At 33.0% G+C, this 27141-nt stretch overlaps 2 protein-coding genes across 4 annotated transcripts in view; one reads left to right on the top strand and one right to left on the bottom strand.

Moving 5' to 3' along the window:
- The window catches only part of Lpcat (lysophosphatidylcholine acyltransferase), a 30485-nt gene extending 15055 nt beyond the window's left edge, over nucleotides 1–15430 (top strand). Inside the window, exons 2-11 of one of the 2 annotated variants that reach the window (XM_076894559.1) lie at nucleotides 884–1029; nucleotides 10250–10464; nucleotides 11839–11951; nucleotides 12392–12546; nucleotides 12628–12765; nucleotides 13218–13343; nucleotides 13575–13722; nucleotides 14318–14416; nucleotides 14488–14632; nucleotides 14985–15430. In XM_076894559.1, the coding sequence (XP_076750674.1) occupies nucleotides 884–1029; nucleotides 10250–10464; nucleotides 11839–11951; nucleotides 12392–12546; nucleotides 12628–12765; nucleotides 13218–13343; nucleotides 13575–13722; nucleotides 14318–14416; nucleotides 14488–14632; nucleotides 14985–15070 (1371 nt within the window). In that variant the 3' untranslated portion in view covers nucleotides 15071–15430. Of the gene's footprint in view, nucleotides 1–883; nucleotides 1030–6762; nucleotides 6981–10249; nucleotides 10465–11838; nucleotides 11952–12391; nucleotides 12547–12627; nucleotides 12766–13217; nucleotides 13344–13574; nucleotides 13723–14317; nucleotides 14417–14487; nucleotides 14633–14984 lie in introns of both variants that reach the window. The other variant, XM_076894558.1, reaches the window with a different exon arrangement.
- A 2267-nt stretch (nucleotides 15431–17697) lies between these two features.
- LOC143423302 (RAB11-binding protein RELCH homolog) lies at nucleotides 17698–26534 on the bottom strand. Of its 2 annotated transcripts, XM_076894530.1 has the most exons (16): nucleotides 26286–26534; nucleotides 25796–25996; nucleotides 25351–25509; nucleotides 24914–25266; nucleotides 24103–24213; nucleotides 23772–24016; nucleotides 22113–22423; nucleotides 21745–22031; nucleotides 21122–21440; nucleotides 20873–21026; nucleotides 20650–20773; nucleotides 20313–20583; nucleotides 20068–20203; nucleotides 19524–19723; nucleotides 19187–19448; nucleotides 17698–18493 (listed from the first exon to the last, which is right to left on the bottom strand). In XM_076894530.1, exons 1-16 carry the CDS (start codon nucleotides 26335–26337, stop codon nucleotides 18346–18348), a joined length of 3333 nt encoding a protein of 1110 aa, XP_076750645.1. In that variant the 5' UTR covers nucleotides 26338–26534; the 3' UTR covers nucleotides 17698–18345. The 2 variants fall into 2 exon arrangements, with proteins under 2 accessions (XP_076750645.1, XP_076750646.1); XM_076894531.1 differs by lacking the exon at nucleotides 26286–26534 and having other exon boundaries at nucleotides 25351–25505; nucleotides 25796–25931.
- Nucleotides 26535–27141: the final 607 nt, after the last annotated feature.

The raw sequence follows: 27141 nt of genomic DNA, 5'->3' as shown, positions 1-27141 counted from the left end.
TCGTCAGTATTTACATATGTAGAGTCAGTATTTTAATCCCTTTCTATCAGTATTTATATATACGGAGGGTCAGTATCCTTTGAAAATATGTGAAGTCTCCACTGGCAATTAAACGGATCAAAAACGTAATTATTTTTCGACTCACAGTTAGTCTATAATAGAATGTCTAATATAGAATCTCATATAATAGAATGTCTAATATAGAATCTATAATAGAATTTAATACTGTGCTTTGTCTGTTCATTAATTTTATACCGACCGTAGTGATACTAACCAGTAATCAATTCCATACTGGCCGATTTTTATTTATACCGACCTGCTTGATAATAAAGTACCGACCAAAACATGATTTATTATAAATACTGACCGAAAATATACTTAAATACTGACTATAATTTGTTATCTTATCGATAAGATTTTTCATTCAGTTATTTGTTTTCAAAGTGTTTATTAATTCGGCCCTTCCGTTTTCTTTTATTACCTTTATTCATGATTATTGAATCAGCCATTCCACCAGAACAGTGAAACACAATAATATCCGTGATGGTATTATTTCACGCTGTAACAGGTCGCACAAACAGTGTCATCAAGTTGCTTGCCATATACAACACGTGGATCGAAACACGTGTCGCCGTACATGAAATTGCATGCGTTATTTCATAAACAATTACATCGTTTAAACTCAAGTTAAATCCGAAGCACGAAAATTCGAAAAAAACCGGAGACTGTTACGGAGAATCGGCAAGAGAAACGACAACAAGAATGTCTGTTTCAAGGTTGAACAAATTTCTAGTCGTTCCGGTGCAGTTCTTCTTTTCTGTATCGCGTAAGCGATAGAAACAGACGTGAGCAGCTGTTTAGCCGGAAGTGCTTCGTGTTTCAGACGGCATTCCTGACGGTGGCCCTCCTACCATTCAGACTGGCTGCAATTACGGCTCTGGTGATCATGGCTTGGCTTCTGGCTTGTGTCGGTCTCCTTGGATTGTCCGAGGAAGATCTACGCCGAGCCCCTCTCACAGGGTGGAGACGGTAATGTACATCAACTGATCATTACCCTCTTATACCTCGCGTTCTTTTTCGTCTGCTAGTTTCCTTCATTCCTATTATTGACTTTTCTGACTTCAAACTATACACGACAACTATACCCGCAAGCATGAATCGCGAATTCTGTTGCTTTCCTTTTTCTTTCTCTTCTGTTTTTATCTCTTTTCTTTTCTTTCTTTTCTGCGCATGACACACACGTGAAACTCTCATCACCCTTCGCTTTCTAACTCTGTTTCTGACCGTCAGTCGTCTCATCTGTGTTAAATCGTACGCACTTTTATTTTTCGCTTGTGTTCTCCGTACGTTTTGCCTTGTTAATCGCGTTGCATTATTTACTATTCGTATTAACTTTCGTTCGCGTTGTGCAAGCAACGCATCGCAAGTTACGTTCACGCTTGTACCCGAATAGTGTCACATCGTGTTTAAAAAAAACAAAAATTAGGGATAATAACAGTTTAAATATGCTTAGTACGTTCGTTGATATTTAAGTAGAAAATAGGCAGTAGAAAGTAAATATTTCTATGCTAAAACAGTATACTACGTTCAATTTCGTTTATTGAATGGTATAGAAAATAAAGAGAATAGTTTGTATATATTATATTATGTGAAAATTACTGGAATATTTTAATTACAAATCTGAATTGTATAAGGTTGAAACAAGGTTGCGAATAACTTTACTGCCAGGAATGAATAACGAACATTTGTTACGTGGTCACGTAATCACGTTTATTTCTAAACTGTATGTAAAAAATAACATTATAGTTTTCCTGTTTCCATTAATTAAATACTAAGTAATAGAAACCTTAAAATGTATACTTTTTTAGTAGACAGTTATAATAGTACACAGTAAATGGCAAGTATGTGTCGCAAAATTGTCTAACACTTCTAAAGTAATTTAACTGCGACAATGATCAATATTTAACCATGACGTTGATTGAAACAATGAATAAAAAAGCAATAAAAACATCAACTTTTATTAAAGATTACATAAAAGGCTTTTTAATTTAAGACTTAACTGATTCTAAAAAAAGCTATTGCGGTTTTTCCCGTTTGTTTAAATGTTAAATACAAAAGTTCATTGATTAATTAAAGAACGTTATTTGCTAAATATATTTCCGTTCAAATTTGATCGCGGTTTCCTTCATTTTATGAGCAATTCATAATTTCGCACAATTTTGTTTCTTTTTTAGAGCTATTTAAACATTTTAAATCACAGTGCAATATACACGAAAGTACCGCCAACATGTGTATACAATACAGGTATTCCTCGAATAGCAAGCTACTTGAATTGCAGGAGGTCGCGAGATTTATCATCAAATTTCAATTGATAAGAAAAATCTCTCTATCCGTTCAAGGAAAAACAAATCAATCCTTGAAGAATAACAGTGATTAAATATACATAATTAAACAATTGGTACATTTTTAATTTCCATTTTTCTAAATTGAACGAATTTTATGTCATTTTTCTAACTGAAATTTTTTGTTCTTACTTTCAGTGTTAATTAATCTTTAGAACGAAATGCACGAATTGTACAGTTTTGAATAATGCGGAATCAATTAACCACGTTATTCGAGGGATACCTGTATATCGTATCTATATATAAAATATAATGTATCATTTCATTGAAATCAGTTCTTACGAATACAATTATTGAAATTATTGCTGTACGATATTAGCTAAATTACTGGTCGAATATATTCTTTCGCAGCACACAAAACACGCACGTAATATTTAATGAAACTCGTGGTAGAGGACATGAAACAAGATACATGGTACAGCAGGTATGAGCAACCTTTTTTAACAATGAGCCAGCTACAAATTTAAAAATGTGCGCAAGAAACTTGCGATGATACAAACACTGAATGATAAACTGAAATTATTTCTTTATTAGCAAAATAAACGTGGTATAAAAAACAACAGAAATAAAAAATTTATTTAATATTAAACGATATTAACAGGCCTAGGCTACAATGAGGCTGCGAGACACTGTAGGAATTTTTAAAAGTCAAAATGTAAAATCTTTGAAGAACCACACGAGAAAGTGTGGCAGGCCGTGGATTGCTTATCCCTGACATAGAGCATTTAATAAAACTCATTACGTTTTTCAAACATTTATCCCGATCAAACGAATGCGAATCCTAATATTTTCATCGGTGGGCGTAATTCTTTTCCTTTTTAAGTTCTTGTCAAGTACTAAATCTCTCTCTGATGAAGTACATGTCACAGAGAGGGCACAGAGAGAGAGAGAGAGAGAGAGAGAGAGAGAGAGAGAGAGAGAGAGAAGAGAGAGAGAGAGAGAGACAGAGACAGACAGACAGACAGACAGAGAGATCCTACTAAAGATTATGGTACAGATGAAACGGAAAAGATAAATTGCGGAAATCCGTCGAGAAATTTGATTTCATAGAGGCATACTTGAAACGATTGAAGATGTCCAGTGGGGAGGGAACGTGAATGACCGGGGCGAAGAAACGAGTTAGGACACGATAAAAAGAATAAGTAACGGGAGAAAGTATGCGTCGGACAAGTAGTTCGCATCCGTCTCTGGTATGGGCATAGAGCCGATGGAATTTACAATACGCTTTCCCGGGCTGTTTTCGTTGATCGTGCGCGCCGTGATTTCGATGATTACATGACATTTTAATCGCGACAAGTACCACGCTACGGTTGAGCTACGAATGATACCTTTAATCTTTGTAATTTTGGTTGAACAGTACGAGTTTCTCGCAAAAACGGGATAGGGTTTTCCAATACTAGATTAAAAAGTTCTGCTCAGAGCTAGGATAATCATTAACGCTTATCATTTATAATCATTTCACGCTTTTTAATTACCGATAACAATACCTTGACGAAGGTTGGTTTATGGCGGGAATATTTGTTTGAAACTCTCCGATGAAAAGTGTGTTGCACTTTCATTAATACTTTCACCGGTGATTGTTGTTTAGAATGATAAAAGCTATTGCGAGAATACGTCGCGTCGTAAGAAGGAAAATTATCGGCAAAAGTTGGTTTGCATGCAGACGTAGTCGTATTTCGCATACAATAATGATTACTCCAGCTGCTCCTACTTCGCACGTTTAGTGTTGGTTTAGCGATATGTATTATTAACTGGAAATGTATACAGCTTCATGCACGATGTACGTAGATGTAGGTTATCGATTTCGTTTTATTACCTTAAACCCTTTTCGTTCTCTAAATAACAAAGTAGATTTCTAAATACCTATTCCTTAAACTACACAAATACTTTGAGTTAGTCACAAAAATCTATGTACTAAAATGTTTAGGAGGTAACGATGTTTAGTTACAACTGGACAAATTTTCAAAAATTCTTCTCGTAAATATACGACATTCTTTCGTAAATATATTTCTTTGTTAACGAAAAATGTAAACAAATGGAACATATCATGTCTATAATTATCATTTAATTAACCATGCTGAGTCTTTTAAAATTCTATGTTCCATATTATTCAATTCTGTATTGAAGACCATTTTATTCAATAAATAAATAATAATTATTTTAAATAATATGTTCTAACAATTTCTTTTACATTAATTTTTTTACATTTAATTAATGTCCTTGAAATATTTAAAATGATTCATTTTTTACAGAGATATTCACAAATACGTTATTGTATAAAAAGATTATATAAAATTTGAAAACTCCACGTAATCTTTTGTGACTGACTGTACATATGTATGTATCTATGTACACATATACATATACCTAATATCTACTTACAATTACTCATTTTTTGGAATACTTTTTAAATTGTATACGTATACGCAGAATAATAATTTGTTAATATACACAACTATATAATAATAATAAGGAATATTTGATTTGGAAAAAATGTTTCAATTACGTTTTTACGTTTCTTTCTTAATAACGTTAAAATAAAATTAATTGGAAAATAATTTATTATATATAAATAAATACTTTATATTAAACACTTATAGAGAATCGAGTAAATATCCATCGCATAAGTACGGCCAACAGTGGAAGCACACGTGTTCACATTAGTTTCCTTGATACATACAACGATCAATACAAACGATCTCTTATGCCTAACAATCTTACGGTCTTTCGTAGCTTTTGATAAATAATCTAGTAACATGGCACAGTCACTGAGTTTAACCTTTAGCAACTTTTTTTCTGCCTTGAAAATGATATCTGAGTCACGGTCGTAACGTATGTACATGCATACCATGTGCGTGTGTGTACGATAAAAATAAATAAATATTGCTTAAACGCGAATATATTTTTCATAATGATTTTCTATTCATTATCTTGTAGTCCCAATTTTTTGTCCAAATTGATTCTATCGAAGATATTCTAAAGAAGATCATGCATGTTTTATATAATTAAATTGAGCAGAAATTTATAACCTAATAGAATTTTGAAAATTTTCCATAACTAAGCTGTCCATTTTGAAAGTGAACGAAATCCATTTTTAAAAAAATCAAGCTAGATATTTTAATATTTACATTTCTACGTTATCTTTTCATTTTAAGGGAAATTGTAAATAATATATTTAAATTCAGTAAGATTTTATAAAACGAAAGTTAGCTGGTTAATAGAATGGTAAAAATGTTTATTTTCAAAGTGACCCGAGTCCATTTGTCAGTTGTTTGTCGTTAAATTTTTAGTATCAGGACATTCGTTTTCATCGATTCACAGCGATTTTGGTATTGTAGAAATGTTATTAAAGGAAAATAATTTACTAATTTAATTTATCTCTCAAAACTTTTGTAACATTATCAAGTGCCGGAAGAGTAATAACTTTATTTTAAATGAAACAAACGGATTTCATATCAACTAGATTTTTGGAGTATGCAATTTTTAAAAGGGTAAACAATTCTATCAAGATGAGAAATAATAAATTGATTAAATTTTTAAAAAATCGTTTTGAGAAATGAGTCATATAAAATTTTCTATAAGATATCAATGAATGAGAATATTGAAAATTTAAAAATATTGTACTGACACTACTTAATAAAAATATAAGACAAATTACAACAGCGAAATACGAGGATATGGTGAATACATACCATTGGAGCACCATGACTTCTTCAAATATATTCTGCAATAAATTGAATATTGCTTTCTCAGTTTAAAGCATTTTAAATTATATCAAACGGACTTGGGCTGTTTCAAATTTCATGATAAATCTTGTTGTTAATTTTGAAAGTGGCTCAAGTCCATTCTTGGTAAGAAGACATATTATTCACTTAATAATTGCTATTATTTTAATAGAAATTATATTTTATTTGTATCCTATTCGTATATTTTTAATTTCATTGAACCGCAAACTCTGAAGTATCTCAATTTAAGCATAAATGGTTAATGAACATGTGTAGAAATCAATATGTATTGTACATATGTACATCGACCAATAACGATCGCACGATGTAGCACGAGTAGTATTTGTTTACCTAGGATATATAAAAATAAATCTATTCTCTCTTCCTCTTCCTCTTTCTCTCTCTCTCTCCTTCTGTCTCTCTCTCTTTCTCTCTTTCTCTCTGTCTCTGTCTCTCTCTCTCTTTCTCTCTGTCTCTGTCTCTCGTCCCCTCTCTCTCTCTTTCTCTCTCTGTCTCTCATCCTCTCTCTCTCTCTCTCTCTTTCTCTCTGTCTCTCATCCTCTCTCTCTCTCTCTCTCTCTCTCTCTCTCAAATGTATTTGGAAAAAAAAATGAAAATAAATAAAAACAAAACAGAGACATGCGAATTGTGATCTGCTGGATGATGCGAGCATTATTCATCTGCGGAGGATTTCACCAACTGAAGGTCAAAGGTCGTAAAGCGGAATCAAAGGATGCTCCCGTGTTAGCCCTAGCTCCGCATTCAAGCTTCTTCGATGCACTTCCGGTTGTTTACCTCGGCGGACCAAGCATCGTCGCCAAGGCGGAGACCGGTCGCATTCCTTTTTTCGGAAGTAGGTCTCTCCCACATTTGATCTGTAAAAGCCGCTAGAGTCGTCGTTCCATCTTGGGATTGCTTTTTTAAAATTATTGAAATTACGCATTCAGCCCTTGAAAAGTTAGGCACACGAAACATGTTTGTTGTGGAAGAAATTGTTTTTCTTTTTTATAGCAGGATCTTTTTTCTGTGATACTATTTATTTTATAATATTTATTAATTCAGCTCTCACCCTTCTCTCTGCCCTTGCTCTTGGACCTTTTCGAAAGTGGTTTGAATTTACGATGGGAGGTTGTGCACGGGGTAATTGCACGGGGTTACATTTCGATAACTAATATCAAACAAGTGCCAAAACATTTCAAGCATGATGTCAACGACCGTTTATAAATAGAACTTATTGACAATAACTCGTTAACGTTCGCACAGAACGTGTTACCAGAATTGTTAAACTCGGAGGAAACATATTTTTCTGAAGAGAATAGAAATGATGGAAAGAAAGATCCCGTGATAACTGGATGGAACATGACTCTATCAACTTTCATTATAAATTTCATTATTTTCCACTTTTAATCGTACAAACTGCATTTCCTGTTGCATTTATACCGTAATTAGTTAGTTGAAATCGTATCACTCATATTTACCGTGCAATTATTTTACTATTAAAAGTTAATTACGCTTTTATAAATCTTCCCGAAGCAAATTATTCAATTGTGTTGTTCTTCGAATTTGTACTCTCAAAGCGCGTAGACCTTCTTATCGCCATTAAGTAAATATCAAAGTAACGTAGAGAAAAGCCATATAGAACTCGAAATTGCAAAACACGCATAGGAAAAGGAGGTGACAATATTTCGAATAGGCTACCAGAAATGTGTATGTATGCGGTGAATGGGAACTATATTGTTACTAACAAAGTCTGAAATAATGGGCATACCTGTGCTACTAACTGAAGCTACTTTCATTACGAGGTTAAAAGGAACATCTTCACCATTACATTTTTAATGCTTGACAGCGCTATCAACCGCTTCGTCTATTCATTTATCTCCTTTTCTACTACTTCTCTTTTTTTCCTTTTTTTATTCTGTGAATCTTTCTTCCTTTCTTTTTACGCTTGAAAAAAAAAGAAATTCATGAAACTTGATTAAACTGCTCATCGTGTACAAAACAATGTAAAAATTCATACCTTCTTTTTTCATCCTTTTTTTCTTCTTGGACGGAAAGAAAAGACAGTTTATTAAAGTTTACGTCTTGCAAAGCATAATACACGCGAATTGTCGATACTCGTCGAGTAACGAACTCACGGCTGCATAAACTTTCTCGTTAGAGTGTCACGTGGCTTTGAAAGTAGTAAAGTTTCACTCTTGTGTAAATGCAAACCGGTGGCGAAGTTTTCTGCCATACGGGCCATGTGAATCTACGTGCTTGAAAAGAAATTGCTCGTTTTGCTCCAACCGTACTAAACAATGTTGCCTGTAGTGATGTAAATCGCTGTGCACGTATAGTATACACTTGTAAAGTTATATGTATCAATGAAGTGAACTCTGTTCGCTCTGAAATAATCATCGACCGATTTCGAATTCCATTGTCATTTCATTTTAATAAGTATAACGTTTCGTTGATATAATATTTTAGATATTGATCGATGTTAAGGGTTTTTTGACGAACGAGTGCCACGACAATTTTAAATATAGGAAAAGAAATGAGTTTTTCAAGCTGCGCGGTCTATCGTTAATACTGCTTGAAATTTCTAGTGTAAGCCACGCGTCCTTTCAGGTTGCCGTTTGTAATAGGGGAGATGAAAGGTGCGCCGGCCTCACAGAAACTTTAAGGCAATGTTAGTATTTCAATTCTTGGACCGCGAAACTCTAAAAAATTGCATTTCTCTAACTGTTTCTCGGCTGCTAAGAAATTTTATCGTGCGATAAAATTCCTTCACGGAAAAAGGGAGAGTGTCCTTAGAAAAAGAAACGAGTAATTCTCGTAAGTCTCGAGTAATTCACTTTTTTCGAAGCATCAATCAATTAAAAAGCCAAACTATACGAAACCTTACCAATCACGGAAACTTCGGGATCGCTTATGTTGCAGTGAGCAATTATTACATATGTTACAAGCGGAGAGAGACTATGAAATGTCAAATTAAAGTCAATCAATAACAGAGCTAGTTGCCCTAATATGGAATCATTTTCGCTTCCAAAGTATTTCAACTCTCTCCTCTTAAAGATATTCAATTATTGAATTATATATATAATAATAATTTAAATAATATTTGTTATCTTTACTTTGGATCGTATCATTAAACATTATGCCGACGATATGGAATACATACTAAGAAGAGTATACGGTTACTTCAATTTTTAGAAATGACTAAAATTAATGGGGATGTTGCATCTTTATTTTCTAATTTTAGACTTTGTTTTAAAATTGTATAAAAAAAAATTTATTCAGAAACTTGATAAAAAAGTTTCCTACATGCGTACCACGCAAAGATTTTTTTATCTTTTTCATAAACTCGGGGATCGCTATTGATATACAAGTATAAAGAAAGAACTACTACTGCTATCGCAGTAAATGCTATCGCAGTGCGTATACGCGTGCCACCTCTGGACAAGTAATAATAACAAGATATAATATTCTCCATAATCTTTGTGTTTCTAATTAGATATACGTATTCCATGTTAAATCGGCTCTGATATTCATATTGAAATAATTAAAAATTTATTGACGTATAACCGTTCACCTTTCAAAGGGATCCATGTTATCACTTAACTACATGCGCTTAAAATTGCAACAGTAACGAAGTTAGTTGACTCGTTTCGCACAAGATCGGGATTATTAGTGAGCTATTTATTTGTTTTCTAATTGTATAGAAAGTGATGTCACACAGAATTTTCTATACTTGACAGATATCACCAAGAAGCATTTGAGAATAATTGAGAACGAAAGCGGACGAAGTCGTTCGTTTATTTATACGTGCTTAAAAATAATTGTCTACTACTTGCTTTAAAGTATAATTTAAAAGTTCTAATTGCAATTAAATTTGCAAACAAATTGTTCTCGTTATTTCAGTTTATGTATAAGTGCGTGTGGTTAAATAAGTTGCTATCTATTTTAGTACGATCGGTAACGGAAACTTGTAAACTTCAAAGATTGCACGATAAGCGAACGTAAAAAAAGCGAGGAAACGATGCGTTCTCGCGGTTGATACGCGTAAAGTTGAAGAAACGTTAAGGCGGAAGGCGCTAAATGTAATTTCGGACGCGTTTAACAATGCTCGATTGAAACCTGCAGCAAAATAGTGCCGTGGCTGTGCTTTATGGGCCGGCTGACATACCAAGCGGGAGGAATGAGAATCGTTGTACGTGGAAGACAGGCAACGAGGGCTGAGGCGCCGATCTTAGTGGTCGCACCCCATTCGACATTCATGGACGGAGGAATTGTCTACATAACAGGGTTTCCTTCGATCATCGTAAGGCGAGAATCGGGACTGAACCCGTTCATCGGAAGTATGTGCCAATTATTGAAAACGATTTCACCCTCGAATTACCATGATTAACCAACCAATCAACCAACCTGCTAGTAGACGGTATACTAACCGTCCTGTCACTACAATTCCGTAATTACGGTTATCAGACGGATCTAACTAGATCTAACGAAAGCAGAAATCATATGGAGCCTAACTAGAAATAATTATACGTTTAAAGCGCGTTGGTAAAGGGTGGAAATGGTATAGGTATGAAATTGGTAGAGGTTTTTGAGCGTAGTTTTTCTTATTTTATTGATCAGTGTAAAAGGTTTTCCTACGTATACGAAAAGAAACAATAAATATTTATTTTCGCTTGAAATTAAATTTCATTCATCCTGTCTTGACACTTCTATCATCTCCGTCTATCTTTACTAATTTTCTATTATCTTAAATATAGTAATATATCTAAAGGCAAAATATAATATTGTAGTATATTTCATTTCATCAGTCATTTTCGATGATACGCGAACACGAAAGTGTTCAAGATATACCCATTTCATTTTTAATGAAATTGTTACACTGGTTTATTTTTCTCTACTTTCTGTATAATCATTTCTTCCGATTCATTCGTTTTAGACCTTAGACATTAACGATTACTCAAATATTTTCCCCGTTTGCATTATTTTCTTCACAAAGGTAAAATTGACACTCAGGAACCTGTATCAATCTTAATCAAAGAATAGTGTAAGTCTTTTAACAAATAGAATGCCCAAGTATTTATTAAATATGAAAATAAATATCGAAACCTCAATTTTCGATTATAATACGTTTTTTTCTGAATACTATACCAATTATTCTGAACATTATTACCGATACTATTGCATGTAAATGCCGCTACCCAATTTAAAACTGATTTGCAAACGTAGCATTCAATATTGAAGGTATTACCTTTTAAAAACTAACAGAAATTTCGAAAAGATAAATTTTCAGAATAATCGTTAAGGATTGTCCCATTCACCACATATATTTTACTTTTGCTTTAGATTACAAGAAAAATTTCATTTTTCTTTTAGCAGTTCAGATATATGCATACATATATGATTCACAGGTACAAACAAAAAAAGATAAGAAATTTTAAAAGAATCTTTTATACGTAATGAAAAAAACAAAAACTCTACAATAAAGACAGAAATAATTGAAAACCAATATACACATAAAAAGCGTTCGAAAATATTTTTGTATGTATAATATTATCGATCAGAAGCAAATTATATTGCGTTCCAAAAAAATCATGCATATTAACAATCGACATAAATCGATATGAATAGCATAGGAATAATTAATACCATTATATTTAAGGGATACTCATTTCTCTGTTTCTTATATGCGCATTTTATTTATGCTGCGGTCACAGAACTTATCAACTATACGCAACCAGTTTACGTTTGGAGGGAGGATCCAAATTCACGACAAAATACAATCAAGGAAATTATCGAAAGGGCTACTTCGAAAGAGGATTGGCCACAGGTACGATTAATAAGACACAATAACGAGAAAAAATAAAAGTTAAAATCTAAAAAGCTAAAAGCATGTACCATGTATCCTCTTTCAAAAGAGTATTATTCTTCGATTCGATAAAACCAATGTTTCCCAGATTTTTCTTATCGCGCAACACTTTTTAGGTTCGAACATTTTTTAGAAACACTAAAGTAAATATGAATTCTTAATTATGATAAATGATAACACACAGATATATTAGATAAACGAGATAACATTATATGTTATTTTCAACTTTTATTTCATAGCTATAAGAAAAATATTTTCCAACTTTTAATTATAAACCAGACACTTTGGGAAACTGTGGATTTAGATTATCGCGAATAAGTAGTTCGTAATATAAATTTAGAGATAGTTATGATTTTATGAGAAGAAAATATTCAGTTAAACTAATGATATACATTTTGCAGGTGATGATTTTTCCCGAAGGTACTTGTACAAATCGATCGTGCCTCATTACTTTCAAATCAGGTGCATTTTATCCCGGCGTCCCTGTTCAACCGGTCTGCATCAGGTATCCCAACAAATTGGATACCGTCACGTGGACATGGGAAGGTCCTGGAGCGTAAGCACGTTACTTTAATAAACATTTTCATTCAGACTGTTCCAATCGTAGTATCATAAATCAAGTTAATTATCATTTCAGGTTAAAATTATTGTGGCTTACATTGACCCAACTGAATAGCAGTTGCGAAATAGAGTTCCTACCTGTTTACAAGCCAAGCGAAGCTGAGAGAACAGATCCCAAGCTTTATGCGAATAACGTGCGACGTCTTATGGCCGAGTGAGTATGCTTTCTCAAACATACACAACTATTTCAGTATTTTCAATCAATATCATTTCTAACTTTTTCATAAGCTGGATAATGGCTACTGATATTAAGCTTAAGAGGGTTCATACTAATTATCATGTGTGTTCTATGCTGTTATCTGCTAATTATCTGTGCTGTAGTTCCACTGTTCTTATACGCGAGCCGACACTGCTTGTTAGATTTGTAAATAGCGTTCTTCTAACAATATACGTGCAACGAAACAATTTAAATAATAGGAAGGAAAAAATAGAAGACTGCGAGTTGTTGTTTAACTTTCTAATGTTCGGCCTAACATCTGATCGATGTCATAAACTAATCATGTCCGATTAAGATGTTTCAAAAACACACCTAGTGTCCTTGCGATTTAATTAAATTTAGCAACATTATCATCTTTAATATTTTTAACGCGTCTATATATCTTTTAGGGCATTACAAATACCAGTATCCGATTATACCTATGACGATTGTCGAATTATTAGCAAGGCCCACCAATTACATATGCCACGAGCATCCACCATAGTGGAAGCCCATAAACTTCGTAACAAACTTGGGTACGTGTTTAACGTCAGGATAACGCTTGGATATAGATGGGATTAGTCGTAATCATGATAAATATCAACTCATTCTACAAGTAATATTACTTTTTTCATTGATGTTTGGTGTAAAATTATGACGGTCTAAACAGTAACATTGCTTATGCAGAATAAGCTAATATAATGATAATGATAATAATCATACACAAATTAATAATACGAATAATACAAAATTTTTTATTTTGATAGTTTGGTAGCAGCGAAGACAGAAGAAGAATTAATTCAGAAGAAAACGGAGCGATTTAACGAAGAAGTTGACTTGCACGAATTCGCGCAGATCCTTAGAATAGACGAAAAAGAACCTACTACTCAACAACTGTTCCGAATACACGATAGGGTCTATATTATATCACTTGTTATATATTTATTCATTTACCACGTATAATTCCATCTAGATTTCAAATGGAACAAGGATGAGCAACCCGCGACCCTTTGAAGATTTTACATTTTGACTTTTAAAAATTTCTACAGTATCCCGCAACCTAACCGTACCTAGGCGTGTTAACTCAATTTTTCGAAATGATGCTATCATTTTCAAAAATTATAATTAGTCATCTTTTCCCACATGTACCTTTCGCCGTTTTTTAAACAGTATTTCTATTAACGAGTGTTTTATTTTTGTAATTTTTTATAGCAGGTTTATTTTGTTAATAAAGAGTTCGTAGGTTTCTTACATGCGACCCGGGAAACCTTTTTAAATTTCTAGCTGGCCAGTTGCAAAAAAAGGTTGCTCATCCCCAAATTGGGACAATCTGCCCCCCAGTCTTGTCATTAATATCGTGATAATATTTACAGAAATTATATTCACAATTTTTATAATACTGAAAGTATTGAAGTAGTAACATTTATTATGCTTCATGGAATAATTTATTGACAAACGTATACTTCCTTATTATAAAATACTTCATTTATTGATATATCCACTGTTTCAGCAAGGAAAGAGTAAAATGGATTTCGAGGAGTATTTATTCACAGTATTAGTCACGACAAACGCAAACTCTGAATTAGACAAAGTTGAAACGGCATTCGAAGTAAGTAATAGAAAAAAATATCTCTTTATTTCTATACTTGTTATAAACATTACTCGCATCGTAATTAATAGGTATGTGGTACAAAGTCGTTGTCGTGTATCGATAAAATGGAACTGAGGAAGGCATTAAAACTTTCTTTAAACATACCAGCGGAAGAGTCGGACAAAATCTTTCAGCATTCAAAAATTGATCCTTCCGATATGACAGTAAATTTTGGTAAGTTTTATGCATTCGAACCTAGCTAATGTATCGACAAAGTACATATAGTGTTATTGGATTATGGCATACAGTATTAAATGCTTTTATATATATGTACTAAACAATATCATGATTTTGTTAATTTATATTTAATAATATAATAACGGTATTTAATAACGGTATGCCTCATAACTTGAAGTTATGAGAATATGACGCAGAACAAATCAAACCGTCATCAATATTTCACTTACTTCTGAGTTTCTTATAGTTTTCCATATAACGCGGTACGAATAAATCGCATTATAAGAGGGTTAACTGTATATAGATTTACTTCTATGTAAGATGTTTTCCTCTTTTCTCGTTTGAACAGAATTCGTGCTAGCCGCACTTGCAGCGAGGGCAGAATACGCTCACATATTTGCTGGGAATTCCGAGACGAGGAAAAAGAATATTTGAGACTATTTCATTGATTCGTTCCATGCTCATCGAAGATACAGGACACATCGTGTCCGTGGCAGACCGCTCCTCAATCAGACATCCGCTAGTCCTGTATAAATTTGTTCTATTCTTGCTATGAAACCTATTACAACCCTATCAACGAATAGAAATAGTCATTTTTATTTAGTATTATTGTCGTTGACAAAGCAATAAGTGCCGCCTTCGTGAAAATCAAGGAGAATAGAACTGGAACGAGAAGATAACGCATAGTAATCGTTAGGAAATTGTATGCTTGAATGAATTGTTCTCTATGGCATTCGTATAGCGTGGATACCTACGTTTCTTCGTTAAGTAAATGAACTCCTTTTCGCACGAACGAAATCAATTTCTGAAAGGCACGTTAAAGCCTAAGAACGAAAGAGAAGATAACGACAAAATAATGAGACCTGTTTATTATTTATTAATATGCATATCTTTTATTCATTTTCTATTTGTTACGATATAACAACTCTTTAATTTATGAAGATTTTTTTTATTTACATATCGTGTTGTTCTCTGATGCGAGATTCCATAGTGCAAATATAAGAATGTAGTCTTTAAAAACATAGAAAAAAAGGAACAACTACAATTGTTTTCCTTTCTTTCATTTATTTGTTACGCAATTCGTGCATATATCATTGTTGTGGTATAACTTTCCTTTCATCCGGAAAATGGCAACGCATAATAAAAGAGAAGTACCACCAAGTGGTTTCGTTTACAGACATATACTTGTCTTATATGTTGTTATTCGCGTAGAGGTAGAGCTTACTATCAACAAATTTAAACTTTTTCCTGTCTCTTCAAAGTGTCACGAATTTAAAGTCATGTAAATAGCGTTACACTAAAAGTTTCTTAGACATATGCATGTACGTATACACGCAGACTGCCTCCTCCCTACCCCTCCTAGGCTCGGTGTAGACGAACAATTTGCACGCACGTTTCCTTCCCTCCCTTATTATTCTTTTGTTCCAAATGTTCCAATAACTCATTGGGCTCCTCCCATATAGACATTTATTATTGTACTCAAACAATAAATTAGTTCTTTCATGGCTTGCAGTTACGAACATTCAGCGATCTTATCTGCTCGTATAAAGAATTATATCCATTTTTCAAATTCAATTATAAGAACCATGTTACTTTCGTTATCCATAATATCTACAAGTCGAATCATGCCATTATAATATACCGTCTATTTAATAAACTTAAAAATAGTACCGTTAGGTGTAAAAATATTGCGACAAGGTAGGCATACAGATTTTATTAAACGTACAACAAACATTCTCAGTTTAAAAACAGTAAAGTTATTCGGTATTTAAATGTGTGGAGTGTTATTAAAATACAATCTTAAATCTATTTTTTATGATAACCATCATAAAAAGTTGTACGTTTAAGGATACATATCTCTCTTGCCCCTGCATCGTTTCGTTCGGACAATTATTTCTAATACAATACGGATCATCAATTAACGTTAATCGCACCTCGCTTGATTTGGACATTTTTAAGCGACTCGACTTCCATTGGAACGTTCAGTGGTAAAAGAAAAAAAAACAAAACGAAAATACGCGCGTACAGAACATGTTTCTTCTATACCCAGTTGAAAGGTTACGAATCGTGGCGAACAAATTGTTCATCAAAGCATAAAAATTAGTTTTAGAGCTATTGTCTAGATCGCTCAGGGTACCGGTTTAATTAATTCAAAGGCTATTAAATGTTTCACGTATGCGACTAGTTGACCGACGTTAGACCATATAAAATCTGCATCATACAAATCTGTGACCGAAGTTTCTAATCTGTCTAAGGAAACCGAAACCACGTTTAGAACAATGCATTTAGAGAATAAATATATTATAACATTTATTCTTCGCACGGTAATAATATATGCTACAGTATTTAATATTTAATAAACTTAAACGCATATACACGCGTATGTATATGTATGTGTATGTGAAATTAATAGTGATGATATGTTGATCGTGATAATGATCGAATAATAATGAAAACTATTGATTGCTGTGTATATGCATATATGTGTGCATTTATCTACGCATACATGAATTACATATATGTATTATATACCAATATATGCAGTAGTTATTCGTTCGTTGTAAAAAAAACGGAACCAGAATAATAATTAGACAAGAAGGAGAAGTGTTAACGAGCGAGTAACTACTGTATGTATGTACGGGAATATATATATATATATATATAGGATACAATAAAATATTCTTACAAGATTATAATTTATTTTTAAATAAATTTGATTAATTTCGTTTCATTTGCTTACAGTGAAGAGAACGTTATTATCTATTTATATTTTATACGATTGATTTAAGTACAAATGTACACGTACGATAATCATAATAGATCTATGGTATCACACAAAAATCCTTAGACAAGGTAACAATAAAAATTATTGTTTGCTTCGTGATATCAAATAGTAATACAAAACGAAACTGTCTTTGCGGGCATCCAATGCTCAATAATCACAACCGATTTTTTGAATAGATAATGGTGTAGTACCTATCCGATTACCCTTCGACATACCACGTGTACTCTTAGAACTTTTACTTTAAATTGTAGTTACATTATGGCAGGATGTACTTAAATTTCTCTTTTCTTTAGTAAGAGCACAATGATGTTACACGATTCAAAAACAATATCTACATTACAGATAATTGTGAGATTCATTTTAATAAATATACTATAACTTGATAGAATTATATAAAGTAACAAGCTATATCTATAATAACACTTTTTATAATACTTTAAAGGAGAACACTTCTTATATAATACACCTTAAAAGAAATAATGATATAAAGCGTTAGAGTAACCTTATTATTTGATATTACGCTTAATTGTGCAGTTAAAAATCGAAATTAACATATTATTTAGTGCTGTATAATCGTGTAGATTTTAATTTCGGGAATAGCTGAATTTCATAAATCGTATGATTTAAAATTACATCTTAAAAGGCACACCATTATAGTGATGTTCAATAATATTTGTCTTCGCACTAATAGATCCCGATCGTAACAGCTTTACTATCTTACGCAATATTATATTCTAATTTGTATAAATTTTATGCACCACTTGTACCGTTAATTGCCTAATACTTACAACTCAAATGTTAAGTACGAAAAGTATACAACGAACAAACAATATTTAAAAACAATTTTTAAAAAGGCAAGAATATAATGTTTTACAAAAGATAAAAACAGATTGTTGTCCTATCGAAAATTCGGCAAAATGAAATCCTATTTCTTTCGGAAAATATTAGACATACTTGGTGAACTAGTCTTTTGGTGAAACATTTTGCTCACTCTTTGTCTCATGTCTTCTACACCTTGTCCTACATTCACCGTAGGCATTGATAACGAAATACCAGAGCTCATTGATAAAGACCTGAAGAAACAACAATAAGTAATAATTTTTAATGATTTTTTCTATTTAATTTTTCAGTTTTCAAGGCATTCAGAGAGCTCTACAAGTTGTACATAATTTTATCTCTTACACAGACTTCAACTACGCTATGCATTCTATCCAGTGTTAGGTACTATCCGATTATGAAGAATTTATTAACCTGTCATTTATCAGACATTCAATCATTACGATAAAGCTTCATTTTCTAATCGCTGTGCAACTGAGAAGATAATATTTTTAAACGAATACGTATACCAGCTATATTTTAAGGTTGGCTATAGAGAAAATTCATTCATTATTTACTAATGTTCTGCTTCGTTGATCGCAATTCGTGAAATCGATTAAGCCAAGTTTATTTATTTATTGTTCGTTAGTCCAAGTAGCTATCGTCAAACACTGGTTCCATCACATTCACAGCGATGCAAAAGAATATTTGATCGTAAAATAAAGGAAGCCGTATGGTGTGCCATATCATTAGAGAATTGTTAAACGCGTAGAATCAAGGAATCGAGCCGACATAAAATAGTTTACACGCTTTGTAGAGCTCTAGCTATCCACCACAACCATTTTACAGATGATTTCAGTGACTTTAATTTATTTCCCTCTTATATATGTATTGCAAAACGCTAGTCAGGACCACTAAGCCAAGTGAAACTTATCGTTTTATACATTTACCTTTCCATTGGTTTTGTTAGATCTTGTCGAGATTCTGTTTCTCTTAAGAGTGATCGAACAGCTTCTTTCTGTTGAGGTAAATATTGATTGACCAACTGTTCGAGACATCTCAGTCCCGGTAGCAACACGCCGGAAACACACTGATTACTTAGCGGGCAATACACTAAGACAGAATACGCCTCGACTAAAGCGACAAGAAGATCGATTTTGCGACCTTGTTGTAACGCGGATGAAGTTATTCCCATTAATTGTGTAGCTATAACTGTACAAAATAAAAATCTTATGCAAGTTAGAAGAGTTAATGATATAGAAAATAAATACTTAGATAAAATCTCACCATCTTCTATGTAATTTTGGGGACAATTTGGAGCGATAAACGCCATCGTCGAAACTAAAGGGAGTGCCAACGTAGCCGGTACACCCTGAGGTTCTTTAGCAATAGTTTCTAAAGTTAAACGTGCCTTATCGCGCATCTCTCTTACTTTACATTCCGTTATTAAACGGCCAAGCGAAGGAATTGCAGCAGATCGAACAGTACTAAAAGTGAAAGGTGACTGTATTAATTAAACTATAGCAATGGGCACCGATAATATAGACAAGGTCAAGGTCATTTTCTACTTTTGCGCGTTTGGGGAATCAGAAATTTGTCAGCATCGATGCGCTCTATATGTTTACATTGTGTACAGATGTATGTTGGCAGAAATCTGCCAACAATCCCCGAAGCACACTGCGACAGAAAGTGTCCTTGAACGATCTACCCTGGCGCTTTTGGCTATAATCGAGTTGTACGTGTTATTTCAAAACGGACAACTCAATCGGTAGATCCTTGAATTCTGAATAAAGTTTGAAATATAAATGAAATATTTGCGAAGATATCTTACATATCGGGATCGCTAACGAGTGTTACAATTGCAGGAACTACCTTAGCACTTACTAACTGATCGGAAACGTGAGCTATTACGTAGCCAAATAGTGTCGCGGTTGCGCATCTTACGATCGGTCTTTGATGCACTACCCCTATAAAAAGGGAGGGAGATATAATAATTTTAAATAATAAAAATTTATAATTTTGATAAACAAAGAAAAACAACAACAACAAGTACTGAAAAATATCAGTGGAACTAACCATCCCACAAACCACTAAGAACGTACTCTTGCGTACATTCTTGAGCGCACAACACAACGATTGCGACCTGTAAACTAGTAATACTGGTACCGCTCATTGATAACGCAACAAGGAACTCTTTTAAACACTTAGAAACATCTGTACCATTTAAAGTAGACAATATAATTAAATATGCCGGAATTAACGTTAAATTCATACTTTTTTTATGCATTGACAATGTCGTTAATTGTTTCTCAAGTTCAGTTACTTCAGATGCGAATATTGGTTGAATCTAAAAGACACACGATATTCTCAGTTTAAGCAGGTTTAAGCGTGAAGTGCAACTAAAGCTATTTACCCGCGTTTGTGTGATGTATCGTCCAAAACCGAAGCATAATGAATGAATATAGGTCAGAAGAGCATTTAAAATGGTTTCTTGTACAATTTCAACGGATTTAACCATTTCCAAAATATCCAACGCTCTGCAAGAAGAGAGTTAATCGCAGGTGAGTACACAAAAAGTACAGAAAAGTGTCAAAAATATTCGATAAATATTGAAAAAGAAAAGGAAGATTAAGTACAATTTATTTGTAAACCACTCTAATTCTGGCCATAAATCATTTTCCCACGTGTTCGTGAAAAACGCGTTTAGTAGAGCGCCTACGTCTATGTCGCCATCATAAAATACTCTTGGATTAACGATATTCGAGTGACACAAGTTCAGGAACACATCGGCTACACGATAACATACGAGTAAAAATGTTAAATAACATTACGATTGTTTACAAATACTTTATCTACAAATTCATATTATGTGTATGTGTACTCACGTAAATTAGACGATACTCCGTGTTCAATGTAAGCTTTAACCGAATCGGTGTCTGCTATGCAGACAACCATATGCGGAAGTAAATGTTGTAATACACCAATTGATGATACTATTCTTCCTTCGTCTATGTGATCTTTGTTAGGTGAATGTCCCGACTTCAAGTGACTCTTTACTTTAGATATTATACGGGGTAATAAATGTGTCTGCAATCTTTTGAGCGTGAGTGCCCACTGACCTAAGACCGGCAAAAGCGTAGACGATGCGACTTCAACAACGATTGGTGATGTATCGTGGAGTGCTGTCAATGCCAATTCTTCGCACTGAAAAAAATTGTTTAATCTTTAAAATGTAACACTTACAAATAATTTTAGTGATATAGTATTAAAAATGTATATCGCTTTGCTTAGATATTTTTGCTTTCTTTTCCTTGAAAAACTAGTAGAAAAACAAAGATCTGTTAACTTGATTTCTAAAATAGTTAGCAAAAATTATTTCTCTTCGAAACGAAGTCTCAAATACAAAAATTTTATTTTTTAACTTTGTACCACCTTATGTACATGTAATAGATGTTATGCCATGTGAAATGAAGAGTGTCACTATTTATATTTATATTGTATTTAGTACCTGAAAGTATTTATCAGGATCATCCATTAAAGCAATCAGCAATGCAAGACTTTTTATCACGCTAGCTCTAACTATGGGATCTTTATCCTCAAGTAACATTTGTTGGAGCATAGAAAGCATTAAAGAATTTCTTATGCCAAGTGACATATATGGAGCTAACACGGAACAGCACTCAACAGCTAACAATCTTTTTTCAGGGTACTTGTGCTGACTTTGTTCCCAACAAATGGTCAGTATCTCTTCACCTTCCATTGGTTCATCTTCAAGTTTTGCCATAGCAACGAAACCTACCATTAAAAGTGCCAGGTAAACAAATTATTCAATTTAAAGTACATCAGTTACACCAATCGTAATAATTATGCATTAACCAGCTAATATCAGTTGTCTTTCATCTTCCTGTGGTCTCTTCTTCAGATTGAATAGCAGTTGTAACAGTTTTTCCCTCTCTGCACAGTCTTTATGAAGTCGAATCGCACTTAATATTAATGGTATTACTTCTTCGCGTTTATTTAGGATAATATTAGGTACAATACGGGGTAACGTTTGAGCTAATATTTGTACGATAGTATCACGTGTAACTCCGTTCTTGAAAACATCTTCCACCGTAGAAATTATTGAACTTGGCACATTTACTAAACAATGCGCTATTACTTCCATTTTGAACTTCAATGGCAAATGTCTGGAAAAAAATATATTTCTTCTATGTATTCCAATAATATTTTATAAAAAGTATTTATTCAAAAATATTAATATTTATCTTCCATTTTTAAACTGCATTTTACAAAAAGAACTTGTCCATGCAAAAATCAGCATCAGTGAACGTTTTTGTACATAGCAATGTAAATCAGAATTAACTAGAAACCACTAAAAACCTATACTAAGATATCAGGATACAATTTCACTACATATAATAACATAAAATGACACAAATATATATAGTAATAGAAAAATTATTTATTCATTCAATTACGTTGCTCTAAGGTATTGGTTCTGAAATACCCATTTAAATGTTTCTCAACTGTTGTTGTATACTGTTGTTATACAGGGTGATCAGTAACTGGTCATACAATCAAAAGGGGGGTAATTCTACATGAAAAAACAAGTCGAAAATATAGAATAACAATTTTTCATTTGAGGCTTTGTTTTCGAGAAAATCTACTTTGAATTTTCGCCGGGTACGGGTACACTTGATCACGTCTCGATATAATAGATCTCACTGCAGATCATTGTCTCGATTTAGATTATGTTGACAAACACTTCCAATATCACGGAAATGTTTTCCTAGCCGTGAGATTTTTTGAACCAACATTACTAAGATTGGATTGGTCGTGCTGCAACAATAGCTTGGCCACCATGCTCTCCTGACTTAACTCCGCTTGACTTTCACTTTTGGAGTCATATTAAATCAACTGTGTATTCTGAAGAAATCACAAGTTGCGAGCAATCGAAAGAAAAGATTATTGTAGCCATACATTAATACAACCAAATACCTTAGAGAGCGTTCATAGAAATTTAATCAGAAGGGCAGAATTATGTTTTTGGCAGGATGGGCAACATTTTCAGCAGTTTCTGTAAGAATAAACTTTGTTACAAACTTCAAACTTTGTTTCAAACATTCTATTTCATTACGTGTTCGTAATTTACATGTCCCATCAAGACAACGATTTACAGTGAGATCTATTTGAACGAGACATGATCAATTGTACCCGTACCCGGTGAAAATTTAAAGTCGATTTTCTCGAAAACAAAGCCTCAGATGAAAAATTGTTATTCTATATTTTTGACTTATTTTTTCATGTAAAATTACCCCCCTTTCAGTTATACCGCCAGTTACCAATCACCCTGTATAATAAACTTAACTTTATAACATAAAATTCATTACTATTATCTTTTTCCCATTGACCAATATACACATTTTATTACTGAATAAACAGATTCCTTCCTATGCAGCGCAATTTATTTTTATTTTCTATACAAGATTTTTTTTCCAAGAAGGATATGCACTATATTCTCAATAAATACAATACCTCGATGGTGGATTCGGAAGGATAGACGATCCTTCTGTAACATCTACCCTGGGTAACTGAATTCTAGTCCATTCCTTATCCCCAGGATCTGTTTCACCAAGACTAACAACAACAGAAACACTGTCATCTTCTTCAGGTTCTTGAGTGACGGTCGATGCATCGCGTGCTGGAGTTTCGAGAAGTTCAAACTTATCTGGGGTAGTAGAATTTGAATTTATTGTTTGTATTGTTCCAGTACTACCTTGCTACATAAAAAATATGTCAATTATTGAAATCTACAAAATAATTTCTTTTATATACGCACATGTATGTATCATTTTAATGATCATACCTTAATTGGATTTTCTGATAAATTTTCATTTGTAGCAATAATCTGTTGCAAATCTAATTTTTCCTGTTCTAATAGGGCAGCTTGTTGTTTAAGTTCTTCCACTTTTTTCACCTATATTATAATAATACCATATCTGTAACAAATCCTCCTGACTAGGATCATATATAAGTTTCAAATGCAGTAATGCGTCACTTAACGACGTTTTGGTTAAGGATAAATCGCATGTGCGATGGACTCCATTACCTAATGACATGGATATTATCGTGAATTTATAATGCAATATAGCAATGTATTTATTTATATGGAAAAGAGAAAAAGGAAAAACTATCTCTATACTGTGATTTTTGTAAGAAATTCATTGTATAAAAACTATTAGAAACATTGTCGGTTCACAAAATGTTAAAATATTTTATATCCGGGTGTTGCTCCTAAGTGTTTTATCTCTTTATTTTATTTGAAAAGTGTATGTAAATTTCGTTTGCCTATATGAGTGGTATTGGTAATGGCAATGATAACACGTAATTTAAATGGTGTCTATATAGTAGATTGTTCAGACTGATGTAAGTACACTTGATAGGCATGTCTGAACGAATAATTGCAATATGCTATGCAATACAATTCGTTCGTGTGACGTGGCACGTGCAAGTTCGACGAAAGGTCTAATACACGAGGTTACATTGTAGTTCATATTGCGTTGCGCGTTATATTACACCTGGTCGTATCTTATGGCGCTCGCCGGCGGACGATGCATTTTCCAAAATATATTTTTGACATTAAGCGGCGCATTACTGTGCATGTAATTTTTACATACCATTTCTTTAAATTCGTCCTTGTCTAATTCTGCCTCCAATTCTAAATCGCATAAATCTGTTTGCACGCCGACACTTACGGAAGATGATTTATCATATCCATTTGCTCTCATATAATCCCTATAAATATGTAACAATTCTGCTGGTTTTGAGATATTTAATCCCACATCCTGCCAATCCTCAAAATCTTGATTCTCATTTTCATCGCTAAATGTGATCGATGTTAGTTTGTAAGAACATGCTAGTAAATATTCATTGACAAGAAAATTTAGAGCTCTTTGTTCATGAGGTTTTATGGGTGATTCGCTAATTAAATGCTTATCAGAACATTTATCAGGTGTGGTGCCTTCTGACTCTAAAATGTTAAAAAAGACATATTCATTTATATTATATATCATAACTTCCATTATCAAGTTACAATAATTAAAGCGCAAGAAACCTGTTACTACAGTTAGATTTGCTCTGAGCGCAGAAATACTTTCCCTGGCCTTCCTCAGTTCAAATTCTAAGATTGCTACTCTTTCATCGACCCCTGCCCCATCTTCTGAATATCTTGTCATGTCAAGCGAATCTAAAGTAGCCTGACTAGAGGACCTAGCTAATAAATTAATATTTATATGTATAATTTCTGCGATATCTCATCATTATATACTTGCATAAAATAAAAAAAGGCATGAAATATATATGTTCTAATATGGTCCTTCCAGGAATTTTATACTTTTTGATCTGTTTCGATTAATACAGTGATAAAAATTAATTTGTACCATCCAAGTTACACTGCACTTTTGAGCTGGTACAAGTTTTAACTATTCCTTAATTATATTATTTTCATTGTTAATAAATTTCTATGACAGAATAAATAAGTCCTATAACATTGTACATACGCATAGGAGTATACGGTTCTGGTTTAATATTTTGACTCTCAAAATGACTTGGATTCGAGAAGAACTCTTTCAAAATAGATAATTCTTTTCCAGCTTCGCATAATTCTGCATGTAACTCCAAGGCCGTTAACAAAAGCTTTTCGTTCAAAAGTTTATTAGCGATTTCTTCGTAAGATATCGACGTTTTTGCGGTAACATATCCTAAAATAATAGATGAACATTTTATATTATAATATTCTTCTGACAAAGATGTCATATCGTTTAAAATACGAGATTCTACGAGAATTTATGCACTCCAACTTGACTGTCGATGACGTGTATATATTTTTACGTGCAACTACTAGTGACACAATTTGTGCTCGTTAAAACGGTTATCTCGGTTCATCTCGGGTATTAATTTTACGCAACAGATTCAGATTTAGATATTTAAAAGTCAAGTATAGGTAGGTTCTTCTTTCAATGAAATTAATTATTGAAAAGGGATTGTTACCTTTATTGTCTACAGACAGAGGGTCCCTAACCTCCTGTACAGCACCAGCCATAGCTTTCACTTTGTTCGTACGTTAACAGAAAATGACATGTCCATCTAGGTTGATGAATAAAATAGTAACCCACTTAAACGCGTGCCATGCTTTCATTAATTTAATTAAGCGTATTAATAGAAATCAGTTGACCACACACTCTAAGCGACACAGAACATCATTCACGATGAAAACAAAGCCATGTTACCCTCCGTACTGTCAGTCTCGCGCCTTTCGAACGGCTACTCTAAATACCAACTAAAATTATTTCAAAGTTCACGGTAATAATTTATATACCGTTTAAACATTTACATATTTATATAACTAATATTACATTCTATTAAATTAAATTTGATGAAAAATTACTCCTTAAATAAATAATATAAATAACTGTATATGAATATACAAAAGATTAAATTAAACTAGTTTCATATAATTTTAATATTATATACTGTCGGTACTGTGCATAAAGTACAGAAAGTACAGAATCTTTTCGTTAATACCTTTATAATTCTTGTGTATCTATAGAAAGAAAAAGGTTCTAGTATTGCATGCTGTATTAAATAATACAAGATATAAATTTAAAAACATAGTTCTTTATCTTTCTCAGTACAAGTTCGAAGCGATTGGAATATCAATTACCTCTTAGAAAAATTACAAATAAAATGTAACTGTAACGAAATGAATGTGTATAAAATCAATACTTAAGCAGAACAAATATTACAAGTGGCTTTTGCATTAAGTTACGCTTAAAAAGCTAAACGGCTCTATTGTGAATTTGTTACACGTGGAAAATCCAGCAAAGACAATAGGGTCTGAAGTGCA

Source organism: Xylocopa sonorina, chromosome 4 (genome assembly GCF_050948175.1).
Source record: "Xylocopa sonorina isolate GNS202 chromosome 4, iyXylSono1_principal, whole genome shotgun sequence".
NCBI lineage: Eukaryota > Metazoa > Arthropoda > Insecta > Hymenoptera > Apidae > Xylocopa > Xylocopa sonorina.
The sequence above is the reverse complement of the archived record's forward strand: the minus strand, read 5'-3'. Positions and strand labels throughout refer to the sequence as shown.